At 46.7% G+C, this 15012-nt stretch overlaps 3 protein-coding genes across 4 annotated transcripts in view; 1 reads left to right on the top strand and 2 right to left on the bottom strand.

Moving 5' to 3' along the window:
* ccdc33 (coiled-coil domain containing 33) overlaps positions 1 to 8268 on the top strand; it is a 33601-nt gene extending 25333 nt beyond the window's left edge. Inside the window, exons 11-20 of one of the 2 annotated variants that reach the window (XM_047033879.1) lie at positions 2833 to 2999; positions 3523 to 3586; positions 5916 to 6111; positions 6826 to 6914; positions 7090 to 7221; positions 7345 to 7459; positions 7543 to 7667; positions 7780 to 7863; positions 7965 to 8081; positions 8181 to 8268. In XM_047033879.1, coding sequence (XP_046889835.1) covers positions 2833 to 2999; positions 3523 to 3586; positions 5916 to 6111; positions 6826 to 6914; positions 7090 to 7221; positions 7345 to 7459; positions 7543 to 7667; positions 7780 to 7863; positions 7965 to 8081; positions 8181 to 8243 — 1152 coding nt within the window. In that variant the 3' untranslated portion in view covers positions 8244 to 8268. Of the gene's footprint in view, positions 1 to 2832; positions 3000 to 3522; positions 3587 to 5915; positions 6112 to 6825; positions 6915 to 7089; positions 7222 to 7344; positions 7460 to 7539; positions 7668 to 7779; positions 7864 to 7964; positions 8082 to 8180 lie in introns of both variants that reach the window. The other variant, XM_047033878.1, reaches the window with a different exon arrangement.
* On the bottom strand, positions 8207 to 11929 carry LOC124476627 (cholesterol side-chain cleavage enzyme, mitochondrial). The gene is made up of 9 exons (XM_047033880.1): positions 11487 to 11929; positions 11165 to 11320; positions 10761 to 10960; positions 10278 to 10481; positions 9777 to 9937; positions 9318 to 9484; positions 9057 to 9135; positions 8756 to 8947; positions 8207 to 8633 (listed from the first exon to the last, which is right to left on the bottom strand). Exons 1-9 carry the CDS (start codon positions 11927 to 11929, stop codon positions 8511 to 8513), a joined length of 1725 nt encoding a protein of 574 aa, XP_046889836.1. The 3' UTR covers positions 8207 to 8510.
* A 428-nt stretch (positions 11930 to 12357) lies between these two features.
* Positions 12358 to 15010, bottom strand: stoml1 (stomatin (EPB72)-like 1). Its single transcript, XM_047033881.1, has 7 exons — positions 14645 to 15010; positions 14319 to 14425; positions 14049 to 14198; positions 13487 to 13690; positions 13178 to 13382; positions 12902 to 13099; positions 12358 to 12809 (listed from the first exon to the last, which is right to left on the bottom strand). Exons 1-7 carry the CDS (start codon positions 14811 to 14813, stop codon positions 12613 to 12615), a joined length of 1230 nt encoding a protein of 409 aa, XP_046889837.1. The 5' UTR covers positions 14814 to 15010; the 3' UTR covers positions 12358 to 12612.
* Between the last annotated feature and the right edge of the window lie 2 nt (positions 15011 to 15012).

The raw sequence follows: 15012 nt of genomic DNA, 5'->3' as shown, positions 1-15012 counted from the left end.
AGTAGGGTTTTCCATGGATGCACAGCTTGCATTTCATTTAAATATTAAGGGAAAGCAGAATGTCGCACATGATTTTTCCAGGAGAAACATATTGTACAAAAGCTGAGCAGTGAGTTCATGTTTAATCCGTGTAGCAATTTGAGCCACAGCTTCATTCCCTAATGAAGCTACTTACAGCAACCACACTATAAAGGTAAAGCCTGCAATACCAGTGGCCTACTACTTCTTTGTCCGCAATGAATGAGAGACCAGCTGTGCACAACACCACACCATCCGTTTTCCATCGTTCTCATCCTCTTTCAACACTCTCCCTTCCTCCCTCCCTCTTTACCTACGTCTCCATTAGTACGCTGACCGCTGGTTCCAGCTGGAGGGAGAGGAAAAGAAAGAAAGACTCAGTATGGAGGGAAACGGCCATATGGAAGGATGGAGGTAGAGCGTGAAGGGGGGTGGATTAGAGGAGGGAGGGAGGGAGGGAGGGAGGGAGGGAGGGAAGGGAGGGAGGGAGGGAGGGAGGGAGGGAGGGAGGGAGGGAGGGAGGGAGGGAGGGAGGGAGGGAGGGAGGGAGGGAGGGAGGGAGGGAGGGAAAGGTGTAGAGCGACCGAGGGAGGAGAGAGAGGGACTGGTGAGGGAGCTCCTGGGACCAGGCTTGTTCTGGCAGGCTAATTGAAGCTCTGTGTGGCAGCGGACTCAGAGCTGTCACTCCACTGAAGATCCCATTTGCTGCATTTTGCAGGCTGTGTGGTGAATGCTGATGGCTGTCGGAGGCAGCTTCAGAGACCCCCAGACACACACATGAGGCGGCCTGGTGTCACAGGGGCCCTGCCCTCCAGCACCGGAGCATATGCTGCCCATTCCCCTCACTAACTGCACTGATTACTATGATAAGGTCATTCTGATTCCAAACACGTGGACTTTCTGCTAAATGCGACTAGGATGAATACGAGGCATTTTGTTATAGCGGTTTGTACATTTGAATAACCTCATACATGCTGAGATTCTCTCTTGTTGGAATAGACAAGATTAAGCCCTCAGCAAGAGCACATAGCTGCACGGATACAGTGAATAATTTATTATGAATTAAAGCATTCAGTTATGAAAATATGTATTTTATTACAAATACTCAGCTGGTGTTTCATATTAAGACTCACAGAGGAGATTTCATAGTCATTTGGTGGAATAAATGCATAGTAATTTGTAAAAATATATATCCATTCTGAATAGAGCTGAATTACTGCTACACTAGAGTAGAGCAGTTTTGTGGTGACAATGGGAGGGAGTTCTTTTGACTTGTTGCCAAGCTGTGTTGCCATGGTAATCAGTGTCAGAAAGAAAAACTGGACTCATGTCATTACTGTGTAAGGTTAGTGAATTCTTAATTTGACGTGCTCTAATCAAGCTTTACAAATGTCCCTAATTGGTTGCTGTTTACATTCCAAAGTTAGAATGTTAAGCCGCAACATTTTCTTTTTCTTTTCTTTTTTGTTGTTGGTGGAATGTCATTTGAGAACTATGAGATGCTGTTATGTTAGGGTCAGTCATGACCAGAGACAGTTATCATATCATTAGTGATTAAAGTCTCTCTGCATCTGGATGCTCCGGTCTCTGTCGTTTAGACGAGCCTCTTATTCAGTTGAGGCCCTGTGCCCTTTCTGATGGCCTGTCCCTGAGCACTAATGAGGTGGCCAGAGGAATGGATGACCCTGGCCCGGACACATTGATCCTTGATCATTAAACACTCCTATGTAGAGGGATTGTCTTAAAGGGCCCTACTGCACACCAATGTGACCAGTTAAAAGTCAAAATATTGTATTCAAAAAAGAAACTCTTAATTTGAAAATGGGCTCGTAGTGACAAACATGTGACGGTGACTGTCCCCTTCCTGAATTGAGTAGAGGTGGCAGCCCCACTCCGAGGACCCCACAGGAGCCTCACAGCACATCTATGAGACACGATCAGTTTGTCCTCATCCATCCGCTGATGGAGACTGAGACATCGTTCTTCTGGAACCTTCCCGTGGTTGTATTGATTTCACCTGCTGCCTCCAGCTACACACACAAAAGGTTGATTTTCTGTTATAAACTGAAAAGAGAAGGGAGAGGGAGGGGGAATTCAATGGGAATTGACAAAATCAAAGTGTCTCTGCCGCACGGCAAAGTAGCAGGCAGCTTTTAAATTGTAGATGTTCCACACAATAGGAGCTCCCCTCGCAGCTTTGTAAAGTTGCTAAGGAAGGCCTGTGTTGTGGTTACGGGCTGTGTTAGCATTCGGCGACAAAGTCTGAGCACCGACTCACACCTTCAGTTATGTGAGACCGCAGGTCTCTTGATAAGGATTCAGAGGTTGGCTGTTCGATGCAGGCTACTGAGGGGTCCCCCAGTACCTTGGCATCAGGCAAGGTAAGCTCTCTCTGCACCTCTCCGACGTTTACGGATGCCTGAAGTCAAACACTAGATTTGGTATTTGATTAGGGAGGATGGGCGGTGGGTGCTTCGGATGACTACTTATTTGCTTTCTTGTATCAGTGGTTACCAGTGTGTCTCTGTTCCATGGCAACCATGTTCATTTGCATGTTAGAGCCTCGTGGGGCTCGGACTGGAGGGAGTTCTCCAGCTCAGTGTGGGATTTACTCAAGTTATGTAATAACATCTGTTGTCTATAGAGGACATGAAGAAGTACTATAGGCCCTATACAAGCATAGTAAGTACAGATGCCATAGCTAACACAGCTGCTGTTGTGTGGAGGGAAAAAAATCATTTGTAACAAGGCTTCTGTATCGACTTCATTTTCCTAGGCTTGATTTTGTGTCTCTGCGTGTTTTCTGTTGTGCAGCTGCAGCGGGATGGATACAGTCTTCCGTCCCCCGACGCCCTGGCTCAGATCTTACCAGACTACCAGCACCTCTTCAGCTCAGACAAACCTCCCGCTCCTGGCTCGGTTCACCAGGGACAGGACAGAGCAGCCGACACAGCAGAGGCTACACAGAGCACCAAACCAGGGTACCCCTCTCATGCACACCAAACCAGGGTACCCCTCTCATGCACACCAAACCAGGGTACCCCTCTCATGCACACCAAACCAGGGTACCCCTCTCATGCACACCAAACCAGGGTACCCCTCTCATGCACACCAAACCAGGGTACCCCTCTCATGCACACCAAACCAGGGTACCCCTCTCATGCACACCAAACCAGGGTACCCCTCTCATGCACACCAAACCAGGGTACCCCTCTCATGCACACCAAACCAGGGTACCCCTCTCATGCACACCAAACCAGGGTACCCCTCTCATGCACACCAAACCAGGGTACCCCTCTCATGCACACCAAACCAGGGTACCCCTCTCATGCACACCAAACCTATCAAATACATTTTTAACACAAATGGCAAGCTTCACAACGTGGAGTGATTTCAGCCAAAACCGTGGATAGCTTGTGGTTTTTACAGATCTATATTAGCAAGTGTAAAGGTTGTATGACTTCAGCAGAATACATTTACCCATTTTATGTTCTCTCTTTTCAGACAACCTCTCCCTGACTTTGAGGATGACCCACATATAGCACAAATCACTGACCTCCAAACAAAAGTAAGAACTGTAGCATGCTAAATGACTAAATGTAAATATAAATTAGTACGGAATGATTGACACCAAACAGTATGTAGGGACACTTCTTTCAGCTGCTAATATGCCATGTTTTTAAAACGGTGTTGTTTGAAAAGTAGGTCATGTAGCCCATTGTTTTAGCCCCTGAGACCTTAGCCTTGAAACCGTGGTCATTGTAGATGCTTTCGTCTACATCATCGAGACCAACTGTGGAGATGCCGCGTGCATGTGTTAGCTATGCAGGGTGAGGGAGTGTGAAAAGCTAATAAGGGACCCGTGGTCAGTTGTGTGTGTGGCTCTTGTCGAAGCATGTTGCTCTGCGGGCATCTCAGACACTGGGATGGCCCCTCTCACTGGACAAATTGTTGCTGGCTGCACTCAGCCCTGCCGCTCTTACAGAGCCAGCAGGGAGACATGGCGGCTGGTAGGATAGATGAACATGTCTCACTGTCAGGGGTAGTCCACCGACAACGGTGCTGGTGAGACGCCCTGTATCTACATGGAGGAGCTCGACACGCATATCATGACGTGTGCTCAATATTACATTTTGGAAAGTTTTTTCTGTAGGTGGCAGTGAAGCATAAACATCTCCCTACAACGTCTTTCATTTAGAGTAAGATCAAGTTAGCCTTCTCTGCATGATTCACTTGGAATGGAAAGTTGACATCCCTGGACTATAAAGAGACCATTTCAAGGTGACCCTGCACACACTACAAACCACACACCTCAGTGACAATGGGGAGAAAATCGTATATTGCTGTGCACATCCCCCCACACACGGAAAGACACACACACGCACATTCTTGAGAGGTGTCTACCATCTGTCTGTCATGTAATTGTCCTAGAGCTAGTAAGTGTGGCACTGAGGCCTTGAGTGTGTCTTCAAAAAAAACGAGAGGGGGCTGGGGTAGCCCAGTATTCATAAGGAGAGGATAGGTCTGGGTGGGAGGAGGGAGGGTGTTATTTGACTCAGATGATGTGTCTACTAGACTCATCATGAAGGCCCCTCCTTCCCATCACACCCCTGGCCCCAGCACGGCCCCTTGTCTCCAGTCTCATCTGCAGTCATGGTTCTCACCTTGTCCCTGCCCTTTCAATTAGGCGCTCAATTTCACCCCAGGGTCCCTGGAGAGCCACATCTACACCGCCCCTAGATTGGAATCTCCTAATCGGTGATGTCTCCTCCCTGTGTACCAGGGCCCCTGCTCTCAGCCTCCATTCAGTTCTTTATAGAACCTCAGATCCCTGCTGAGGGAGTGAAACTTGTGAGGTGCTACACAGCAAGCCAATGCCTTACTAATAGAAAGACCTCAGTAAAGAAGGCTTTGACCCAGCTTCAATTGCTACCAAGCTGAATTCCGAGTCCACTACTGTATCGTTCCAGCTATGAAACGATTATAGATTGAATGCTAGTATTTACATTAGCTGGGGGAAAATCTTTCTAAGCAAAAGCTGTCAATGTGAAGCGCAATGGGGGAAAAACTGAAAAAGATTCTTACGTACAAATTATGTACTAAATGTACGATACATTTTCACAGAATTTACTGTCTGTTTGCAACAATGATAATAATAACGCAACAATTCTGCCTGGCTGAATGTGTCAGTGTCACTGGGAGCAGTTTCACTGCTGTTTTCTAAACGGGATTCCATTATGAGGGGTGTCGCTCCATGCATGCATCAGTAGGGCTTATCCCAAATCCCTGGATAAAGCCTTTGTGCCAAAAGACACAGAACAAGGTCTTAAAGTCTCCCTGGAGTTGAGGTGTCGACACATGATTACATTGAACTCCAACCACGGACACGATTTTGGGTAAATGTAGTCGAATGGCATTTAAGAAGCCAAGCTTCCTGTTAAGGCATAAGTCTGCCTCTCCTTCATGTCTCACTAATCATCCTTCACATTTATGAAGATAAAGTGAATAAGTTGTTAAATGTGCAGAAATTGATCCTTGTGACGAATTGTGAGACTTCTTGTATTATGTTGTGTTCATAGGCACTGGATGCTGGGCTTCAAGAGCCCTCTAGTGGCGTTAATCTAATACTTTCATCTAGCATTACAGTAAACTGACACAGGCAGGCAGGAAGCACTGTTCAGGGTCTGATCTTAATCAAGGCTATCCCCAGGCAAGGGAGTGCCAAAGGAGAGCAAGGGGGGAAGTAAAATCCCCCTGCAAGACCTGAGGGAGACAGGGTCTAAAATGACCACAGGAAATGGGTTGGTACTCTATATTAGCTTTGTGATTGTATCTGCTCTTCCAGTAATGCAGAGTGCAGAGTTGAGTAGGGTTGTATATTCTCTGTTCCCACACAGGAAGTGGAGAACTATCGCACAGCCATGCGCAAAATGGCGGAGGACATTATCACCATGCGATCACAGGTGGTCAGTCTTGAGTCGGACAACAGCCAGCTCCGCAGTGACCTGACCCTTCACCAGGACCTGGGACGCAACCTGCTGGATGACACTGACATCGATGTCATGACTAAGGCAGAGATCGCCGACCGGATTGGTATATGCGACGTCCGCAGTCTGTAGACACTTTTAACTAAGTTTGCCATCCCGCTGACAGTAGTGAAACTTCCCCGTCAGAGCTGTAGTGGAGGCAGGTTTGTGTCATTGCCATGGGAAATGGAAAACCACACTGATCCTAGCATGTCTGGTCCCCAGCAGTTTGTGCCATGCGGTGATAAGACAGCTCATTTAGGCCACCAGGCTGATAAGCTATGCAGCCAAGCATCTGTTATCTCCTGAAGGACAGTTTGTGACCCTCAGTAAAAGGACTCAAACAGCATGTTTGAGGCCATCAAAGCAAAAACACCAGATAAAAATTCTCTCTTCAGAGGGAATTCATTTGTTGAGTTTCACAGGCCGAGATAATACTGTGAAAGGATTTGGACGTTGTTGTGAAGATGTGTTTGTGTCTCAGCTAGACATTTGAATAACTCAAACTTCATGAAGCCTTTGAAGGTCTTAGTTATACTTTCGATCAAACAACCATTTTAGAGATTATCAGATGAGGGAAAGTACCTTTTAGATGTCACGTTTAAACCCCACACAGTGTTGTTAATGATCCTTCTGAAGTAGAAGTTAATAGTATTGTACACTGACACAAACAGCGTAATATATTATTAACTCAGTAGAAACAGCATTTTACAGTGTATGCTCATGTTGTGTCCAATGAGTTTTGCTGTGTCATGTGTATGCTCTTGTTTGGTGTGGACAGTCTCTCTGAAGTTTAAGCTGGCCAGTGAGACCAGCAAGGCTTCCTCCCAGAGAGACAAGATCCAGCAGCTGCAGAATGACCTGATCCGGGTGAACAGTCAGGCCAACACCCACACACATTTCCACATGCACACACACACACATACACACTTATGCACACGCACACACACAAGCACTCCCATGTCCAACTCGTTCACCCCTCACTCGTCCGATCTCAATCGAAATAAGAAACAGTGTACTATGCATGTCTGTGTGTTTTCTGCAGAAGAATGACAGAGAGAAGGAGCTGTTGAGGCTTCAGAGGGCCCATGAGCAGCAGCAGGAGGCTCTGCAGAGCTACCAGAGCCGTGTGGCCAAGCTGGGAGTCCTGGAGACCACAGTCCGGCAGCAGGAGAAGGTGCCCATGCCCAATCCCCCGACAGACCACATCTTCCTGGACCATAGAGACACGATTCCGGGTTCACCCACTCGTCCGTCAATCTCGACGTTTAGATTGTCTATTCTCTGTGCACCACGGCAGGTCATTGAGAAGATGGAGAAGGTTCTGGATCATAAACTGACTGAGAAGAATAAGGAGAACTCAGAGAGGGAGCTCAGAGAAAGGGGGAGGAAAACGACGTGGAAAAAGTCAACAGGTGAGTCATCATAGACATTCCTGTGCCAGGGCACTCGTACAGCACGTGCTAAGGGAAAGCTGCGACCTGTGTGTGACCAGTAGGGGAGGATGACAGCAGAAAGGCAGGGATAGAGTCGGCTCTGGCGGCAGAGAACGCCCGCCTCAGAGGGGAGCTGGAGAAGATGCGTCAGCAGCAAGGCCCTATCATCATCCAACAGCCGCCACAGGTGAACATCAGACTGAACCCTCACACGTACAGTACATTGCTGAAAACCAAATGGATGTGAGATATACGGGTGTGTGCGTGTGTGATTGTGGGACTCTTCTCCTTTAACACAGGATGCTTTCTCCGACAAGGAGAAACTGAGTTTGCTGAGTCAACTGGAGAAGGTAGAGTCAAGAGTACGGGCCCTGGAGACACAGGTAGACTCATGCATTCAGAAACTTTATGATCAACAAATGATAAACAATATATGATACACACACCATGCAATACACATCTCATCGGGGTATTTGTGTTAAAGCTGGAAGAGAACTCTAAACGTTGGGGCAGGCAAAAACAGGAGATGTTGACCAGACTGAGTGAATATAAATGTGGCTTCGCACGGACATCCAACACAATCCTGCATGATCTTCCCCTGGTCAGTGCATTTCTCACTTCAGCTTCCATGCTGGTCAGTGGGTATGTGTTCACAAACCAACAGTGTTAAAACCTTCCAGTTAACGTCTGTTTTCCACAGAAGAGTGTGTCGGACTCCTTGATGGATCGTAGGCGACACAGACAGCTGAAGCCTATGAAATGACCTTCACCTCGTAGTGTGAATCTACAAAAAACAATAACGTAATCAAGGAAGACACGAATAATTATTTTTACAAAATGAGTTTTATTTTTTATTTGAGCACAGTTGTTTAGGTTGTAACAATAAATGACATTTTCAAAGATAAACTTTTTATGTTTTAAAAAATTATGTTTTATTCAAACATTTAATTTGTCTGGGAGTCTAAGGAGTGGTTATGAACCATAGTAATCTATGAGGTAACCCAACACAGCCTAACATCATCATACTGGGTCATTGTGTACTGTGTAGGGGCTTCAAGGTCAGCAAAATAGGCTTCTCAGGCAGCAGAATGAGCTCAAAGGTACTCTGCACCTCCACCTGGCGTTGTTTCTCCACCCGGAAGTTCTCCAACATCTGCGATGGCGGGACACATAAGTTAACACTAATCAATGTAATATTCCTCGTTCCGTCACATTACATGTTCTATTTTAATCATGGGCGAGAAGGAAAAGAGAGGGATGGAAATCGTTTCTCACGTGGATGAGGAACAGCTGCATCTCCGTCTCGGCAATCCTCCGGCCCAGACACTGGCGAGGCCCAAAGCCGAAGCCCAGGCTCCTGAAGTAGTGGCTTTCTGTCCTGAGCCAGCGGGAGGGGCGGTACTCCTCTGGCCTGGGGAACACTCCAGGGTCCCTGCCCATGGCATACAGACCCAGCTGGACAAGAGTCTGGCCACAGACACACACAAACACACACGCACGGTCGCACACGTAATGTTATTATGGAGAGAGAGCGGGCGCTATGAAGGATTGTCTGAGTTCATATTTTGTGTCTTACCCCAGATGGTATGTGGTAGTTTTGAATAACGATGTCTTCTGTTATGTATCGCTGCAAACTCACTGCAACAGGATATAGTCTGAAAACGAAGAGACCGTTTTTCCCAAAATGACACTTCACCCGTGATGCCAGAAGGTGGCAGTATTGCAATCAAGGCACATCTCAACGTTCCTCAGGTTTGTTGTGTTACCATGCAATCATATAATAAATCTCATAATAATGACCCTCTGAGCAGTGCACCTGTCGTGATGGTTTGCTTACCTCAGTGATTCCTTCAGGGCTCCTTTGATCAGAGGCACCCTCTTCAGCATCTCCAGGATATCTCCCTGGGTGGACGCCCTGGCGGCTGCCACCTCGGCCCGCAGCTCCTCCTGCAGATCTGGGTGTTTGGCCAGCTCGTACAGGGTCCACAGCAGAGTGACGGATGTCTGCAACCACCAACTCAGTACAGTGTATGTGTCTGTGTACTGTGTACATTTACATTGAGTTATTTAACAGACGCTCTTATCCAGAGCGACAACCAGTAAAGTACAGGGACATTCTCCCCGAGGCAAGTAGGGTGAAGTGTCATGCCCAAGGACAAAACGTCATTTTGCACTGCCGGGAATCGAACCAACAACCTTCTGTTTAATAGCCCGACTCCCTAACCACTTAGCCATCTGAGCCCCCACTGTAAAAAAAAAAAAACTGTTGGATTTCATCCTGGGCTGTGTGGGTTACCGTATCTACCCCTCCAGCCATCAGCTCTGTGACGCTGGCCTTGATGTCCTCGATGGACAACTTGTCGAGCATCAGCAGGCTACCCAGGACCCCGGGGTATTTCCCATGGCGGCCTGTCTCCTGTCGCAGCTGTTTGTAGCTGTTCTGGATGCAGCGGTCCGCTGCAGAGGCACACACCCATACCTTCATGTTACTAAATTACATTTACATTTAGTCATTTAGCAGACGCTCTTATCCAGAGCGACTTACAGTGAGTACTGGGACATTCCCCGAGGCAAGTAGGGTTAAGTGCCTTGCCCAAGGACACAACGTCATTTCACACGGCGAGGAATCGAACCGGCAACCTTCTGATTAATAGCCTGATTCCCTAACCGCTCAGCCAGCTGACCCCCTACATGACGGAGCACGTCCACTACACTGACACACATGCTTGCTACTTGCTGAGTTAGTATGTTGTTATAATAACAATGTTTCAATACACGTTTCCCTCGTCGGCCGTACCCTGGTTGAATATGCCGTCCCAGGCCTCCACGTGGTCCCTCCACACTTTGGCCCCGACCCTCTTCAGCAGGGCTGGGGGGATGAACAGCATGGGCGAGGTGGTCTTGAACATCAGGGAGATGCAGTCGATGAAATGCTGGGCTTCAGGGTCGATGTAGTCCAACATTAGTCCCAGGCGCTCTCCGTAGAGCACCGAGCTGACAGCTGAACAGGACCCAGGATATGGAGTTAAATGAGGGACGATAATATTTTGCATTTGTAAAAAATGTTTTACATCTGTAAAAAAAAATGTGTTGGTCCACACTTTTTCACAATTACACAAAATATTTCTAAACATGCAAACAAATTATCTACAGATGCAAAACTTTGACCAACATAAACTAAAAATATGTTGGTCTGAAAAAATAAAGAAGCAATTTGGGGATTGGACACACTGGGCCAAACTTTCAACATTAGGTCACTCTAGATGATGAAAGATCTTACATTCCAATGCATATTTGAAGAGTTCTTGAGAGAGATCGGTGGTCCATTTGTTTTGTCCACTTCTCTCTATCTTTTTATAAACACGGGCCACGAAGTCCTGGCCTACCTCATCCAAGAGAGGTACAAAGTTTCCAATTACCTTGGGAGAGATTACCTCCCTGTTCAGAATCACCCTGTTACTTCGCCAGTCTTCTCCGTTTCTATAGAAAGAGAGAGATTGTTCCGCTCATCTACAATAGGACCTGGTGAGGCTGCGTTTGGTGAAGGACTATTTGGGTCCTTTTTGGAAAAACATTTTCTCTAAAGAGGTGACAGGTTAAAGATTGAGGCATGACTGTAATATGAGAGTTTGAAATAAGATAGAGATGTGGGTTGAGTAGCGATGGTCCAGACAATGCACATACTTGAGCAGGACTCCATATTTGCGATTCCTGTAGTCTCTGTATGCTGTCCAGGCTTCCACTTTGAGCCTTTTCGGGTAGTGGCCCTCTGCTTTGAACAGGATAGCAGCATCTTCTGGGTTGATGATGTTCACACTCTCATAATAACCTATTTTCTCTCTATTGTGGAAGGACATAAAAGTCTTGTGACATTTTTTGTTTATAACAGAGAACTACCTCAATCAAGGCTAGTATGAAAATGCAAAGGCAGATGTTCATGTTCTGTCTACCGTGTGCCTAGCTTCTGTGGACAGGCGCAACATCTCCAAATATAGTTACCAAGTACCTGTAAATGGGTCCAAAAGTGTTGAAGTTGTGCACCATGATGCGGTGGATGTTCCTGAAGCCGTCTAGTTTCCAAAAGCTGTAAAGGCTGGCCACGCCGCTCCTCCAGAGCCCAGGGATCTCACCGAAGGCCCGTATGGTGGGGCTGCTGTCCGTGTACGCCGTCTGTCGGACCACGGGCACACTGCTGCTGTGGCAGACCCCGGGCTCTGCCAGTCTTTCTAACCAGGACAGAGGCTGTACCACGGGACTGCGCTTTACTCTCCAACCAGCCATCATAGCGTCTGTGGCTCTCCTTTCAGCTCTCACTCCTCCTCTGTCTCTCTGCCAGGGACATCTGGATGAGGGCGTAGGTCGATCTTGATATGCACTTTGCCTACCCTCAGTGAGATGATGACATGCTTGTTTTGCTGGGGATATTGAACTACAGCACAGGTCAGTCATAATGAAGCGAGGACTTTGGTGTGAAGCGAGGACTCTGAAACAACTAGTTTACTGTCTGAACTAACCTTGAATCTATAATATTCCATAGTTTAGCAGTGATTAAGTAATGCTGTCGTCATTCAGAAGGAAATTGTGTCTCAAACTAGCATTTATAACCATGAACTAATGTTTATGTACCATACACACATCCACATTTTTCAAGGTATTTCAAAGTTCTAACATGATAATATTCCTCTAACAGCAGAACCATGCACCAGAATATAGCATTTTATTAAATACAGTCCTGGTCCTTGGACCTTGTTTGAGTGTTTTCTTTCTAAACAGCTGTGTGGTGGAAGGCCATAAGGTGAGAGGGTCAAATGGTGACCTTGTGCTGTCTATGATGTATCTGAAAAGATTTGCTTAGGTAAAGCAACTGATACGTCAATGAAATCCATTAATTTTATTATCAAAACATGCACATAACAGACACTGATTTAAAATGTGAAATGTCAGCAGCAGAAATTACACTTGCACAGAATACTACAATACAAAATGATTCAATGTTAACATGATATTTTGATGACTGAAATAAATAAAGGATTCTTGTCAGCAAACTTCTATTGTTCCAACACATCTTGTTGCAACCTATTTCAAAATAAACTTTTCCTTCTAAAATATAACATTTCTGTTTGTGCAAAGACTTATTTCCTAAGTAGTTTAATAAGGCCCTCCAACTTCATGGCCGTTTTCAGCTCCCCCTGGACCTTGAGTCTTCTACTGGTGTAGGCAGCGTAGGGACGCAAGCTGCCCTCAAACATGGCCAGCAGGTCCTCGTCACTCATACTGAGTGTGACGTCAGCCTTCTGATCTGGGAGTCCTGTCCCAGCCGAGCCACCGCCTAAACACAAAGACAGACATGCAATATTCACCGGGCTGCACAGTTTACTCACGCTTCTAAATACATTTCCTGCAGCCACAAGCAGCCAATACCTTGGCTCAGATCCACGTAGCAGACACTGTCCTGTCCATCTGCGGAGCTGATGTGAAACTGGAAGCAGGCCCCCACCTGGCTGACCAGGGACTCTGACAGGAACAATTTCACCACTCCGAGGAGCTCCTCCACTGAAGCAGGCCTGGCCGCAGCCTGGGGAGCCACGCTCAGCTCATCTGTAAGGCTCACTGTGTCTTCTGACAACGCACAGACAGACGATCAAAAACAACACGGGATCAAAGCCAAACAGGACAGGAGGTGAAAGTGCGAATTACCTTTGTTTGTCTGGATTTCACTTTTACCCAGGAAGTGCATAGCTAGCTGCTGGATGGGGCCAGCAAGGCCCTCCAGGCCAGGCACAGACGGAGGCATGATGAACTGTCCTGGGCAGTCTTCTGGGGCTTTCAGCACAGCCCCCACCATCAGCTCCACCCTGTCCACCTCCAGCCCCCAGGGGCGAGTCATCTCATTGATGTCCATCTACAACCAGGAAGTAAGGACCTCTAGCAGTGCTAAAAAGTAATGTGTTTGTGTCTTTGTCAGAATATAAATTGACGCTCAAGCAGATCTTGAAAGGCACTCACCCCAAGGTACTCCCCCAGTTTGATTCTCTCAGTGTGGATCTCTCTCACAGTCTTCTTACCGAGGCAGTGGGTCATGGCGTTCTGTGCAGTGAGCCGTGTTGAGGCATTCAGGTCCTGCACTGCCACCACTGACATGACTGGGCTCCAGATCCTGAACTGGATGTCTGCTCCGACGGACACCAGACCCCCATCCTGAGTGGTTACCTGGCACAGAGGAGGAGAGGCTCGCAAAATCAGTGATTTTATTTCCTTGCTTAGATGCAGCCACAGTTATGGCTTGGAGCCACTGGGGTGCAAGTGCCATGTTGGGCAAATAGGAGTATTATACAGTATATCAAATGAAAGCTCTCAATTCGATATTTTCAGTGCCAAAAAGACACAAGTGAATTTACATTAATTAAAAGAAAATTAAAAAGGCGTAACTGTAAAAGTGGGGCGTTGCAAAACCGGTTTTGGCTCTCCCGTAAAACTATAAATCTGATGCAATTCACGTATGTGAATTTGACTCCAAGCCCTCGGGGAGAGAATTTGATGACGGGACTGTGCTATGAGTGTTGCTTACAGTACAGGGAGGGATGTTGAAGGCTCGGGTGCGTAGATCCACCCTCTGCCACTGGTCTATGAGAGGCAGCACCAGGACTATTCCAGGACCTTTCGGAGGACGTACTCGACCCAGACGGAACACCACTACCCTCTGGTAGTTAGGCACTGCCTGCCACACAATACATCTCTCTTTTACAAATGATGAATCCATCAGACAGTTCACAAACCATTCACAATGTTTGCATGGAAATATCTGAAGAGGAAGATTTTTTATGTGAAGGCGACCTACTTTCAAAACAAACCATCCAGATATAGGGAAGGTGAGGAAGATACAGATATAAACCAAGAAGGTGACAATCAGGTTACAAATCCAGGAGACGCATCCTTGAGAAGTGTCTAGGAAAGAAAAATGTTGTTCGTGTTAATACCACTAGGCTATAACGTTAATGTGTCTCGTCTCCCCTCACAATCACGTTACCTAGTTACATAGTAAATATTCTGATCCATCCACAGAGAAGGATCACTGCGTAGCTGGCTAACTCAAGCTAGCCCTGTCATTTAGCCCTGTATATGCTACAGGCTTTCTCAGCATCAAGGATGCTGTAGCTCACTTACCAGTGTAGTTGTTATCGCTGACTTTAGGGATGTAATCAAATGAATGTCCTTTATGAATGAACTGTTTTTGCCCAAAGTTCTCTGGATCCACAAATAAGCCAGTGCTGGAAACCAAGTCTCTCTGTAGAAGAGACTCATACCGATATCCAGAGGACGATTTATTGAACATTTTGGTGTAAATTATGTAGTGTAAACTTTGTTCATTATGATCACTGTCTGTGAAGTTACCATCAAACGCATGGCCTCACAATAACTTTCAATTCAATCGAGCTACTGCTGTTTGATTTGGTCTTCCTTTGGCAATAGCCTACTGAACAAGGTTTGACACTTCCGTGTTTTGGTTGTTGCTTTTGGGAAATGTTCGACTT

The sequence above is a fragment of the Hypomesus transpacificus genome, chromosome 14 (genome assembly GCF_021917145.1).
Source record: "Hypomesus transpacificus isolate Combined female chromosome 14, fHypTra1, whole genome shotgun sequence".
Classification (NCBI taxonomy): domain Eukaryota; kingdom Metazoa; phylum Chordata; class Actinopteri; order Osmeriformes; family Osmeridae; genus Hypomesus; species Hypomesus transpacificus.
This window is presented reverse-complemented; position numbering and strand designations above follow the sequence as displayed.

Bases quoted from the DNA above. Each gene is read 5' to 3' on its own strand.
- stoml1 (XM_047033881.1), bottom strand. From the start codon at position 14,813: ATGTTCAATAAATCGTCCTCTGGATATCGGTATGAGTCTCTTCTACAG. The intron at 13,383-13,486 runs GTGAGTGCCTTT...TCCTGGTTGTAG, and splicing joins AACTGGGGGAGTACCTTGGG to ATGGACATCAATGAGATGAC. The intron at 12,810-12,901 runs GTATTGGCTGCT...CTTTGTGTTTAG, and splicing joins CTACGTGGATCTGAGCCAAG to GCGGTGGCTCGGCTGGGACA.
- LOC124476627 (XM_047033880.1), bottom strand. From the start codon at position 11,929: ATGACTGACCTGTGCTGTAGTTCAATATCCCCAGCAAAACAAGCATGT. The intron at 9,136-9,317 runs GTAAGCAAACCA...CTTCGTTTTCAG, and splicing joins GCCCTGAAGGAATCACTGAG to ACTATATCCTGTTGCAGTGA. The intron at 8,634-8,755 runs GTGAGAAACGAT...CCGCCATCGCAG, and splicing joins TGCAGCTGTTCCTCATCCAC to ATGTTGGAGAACTTCCGGGT.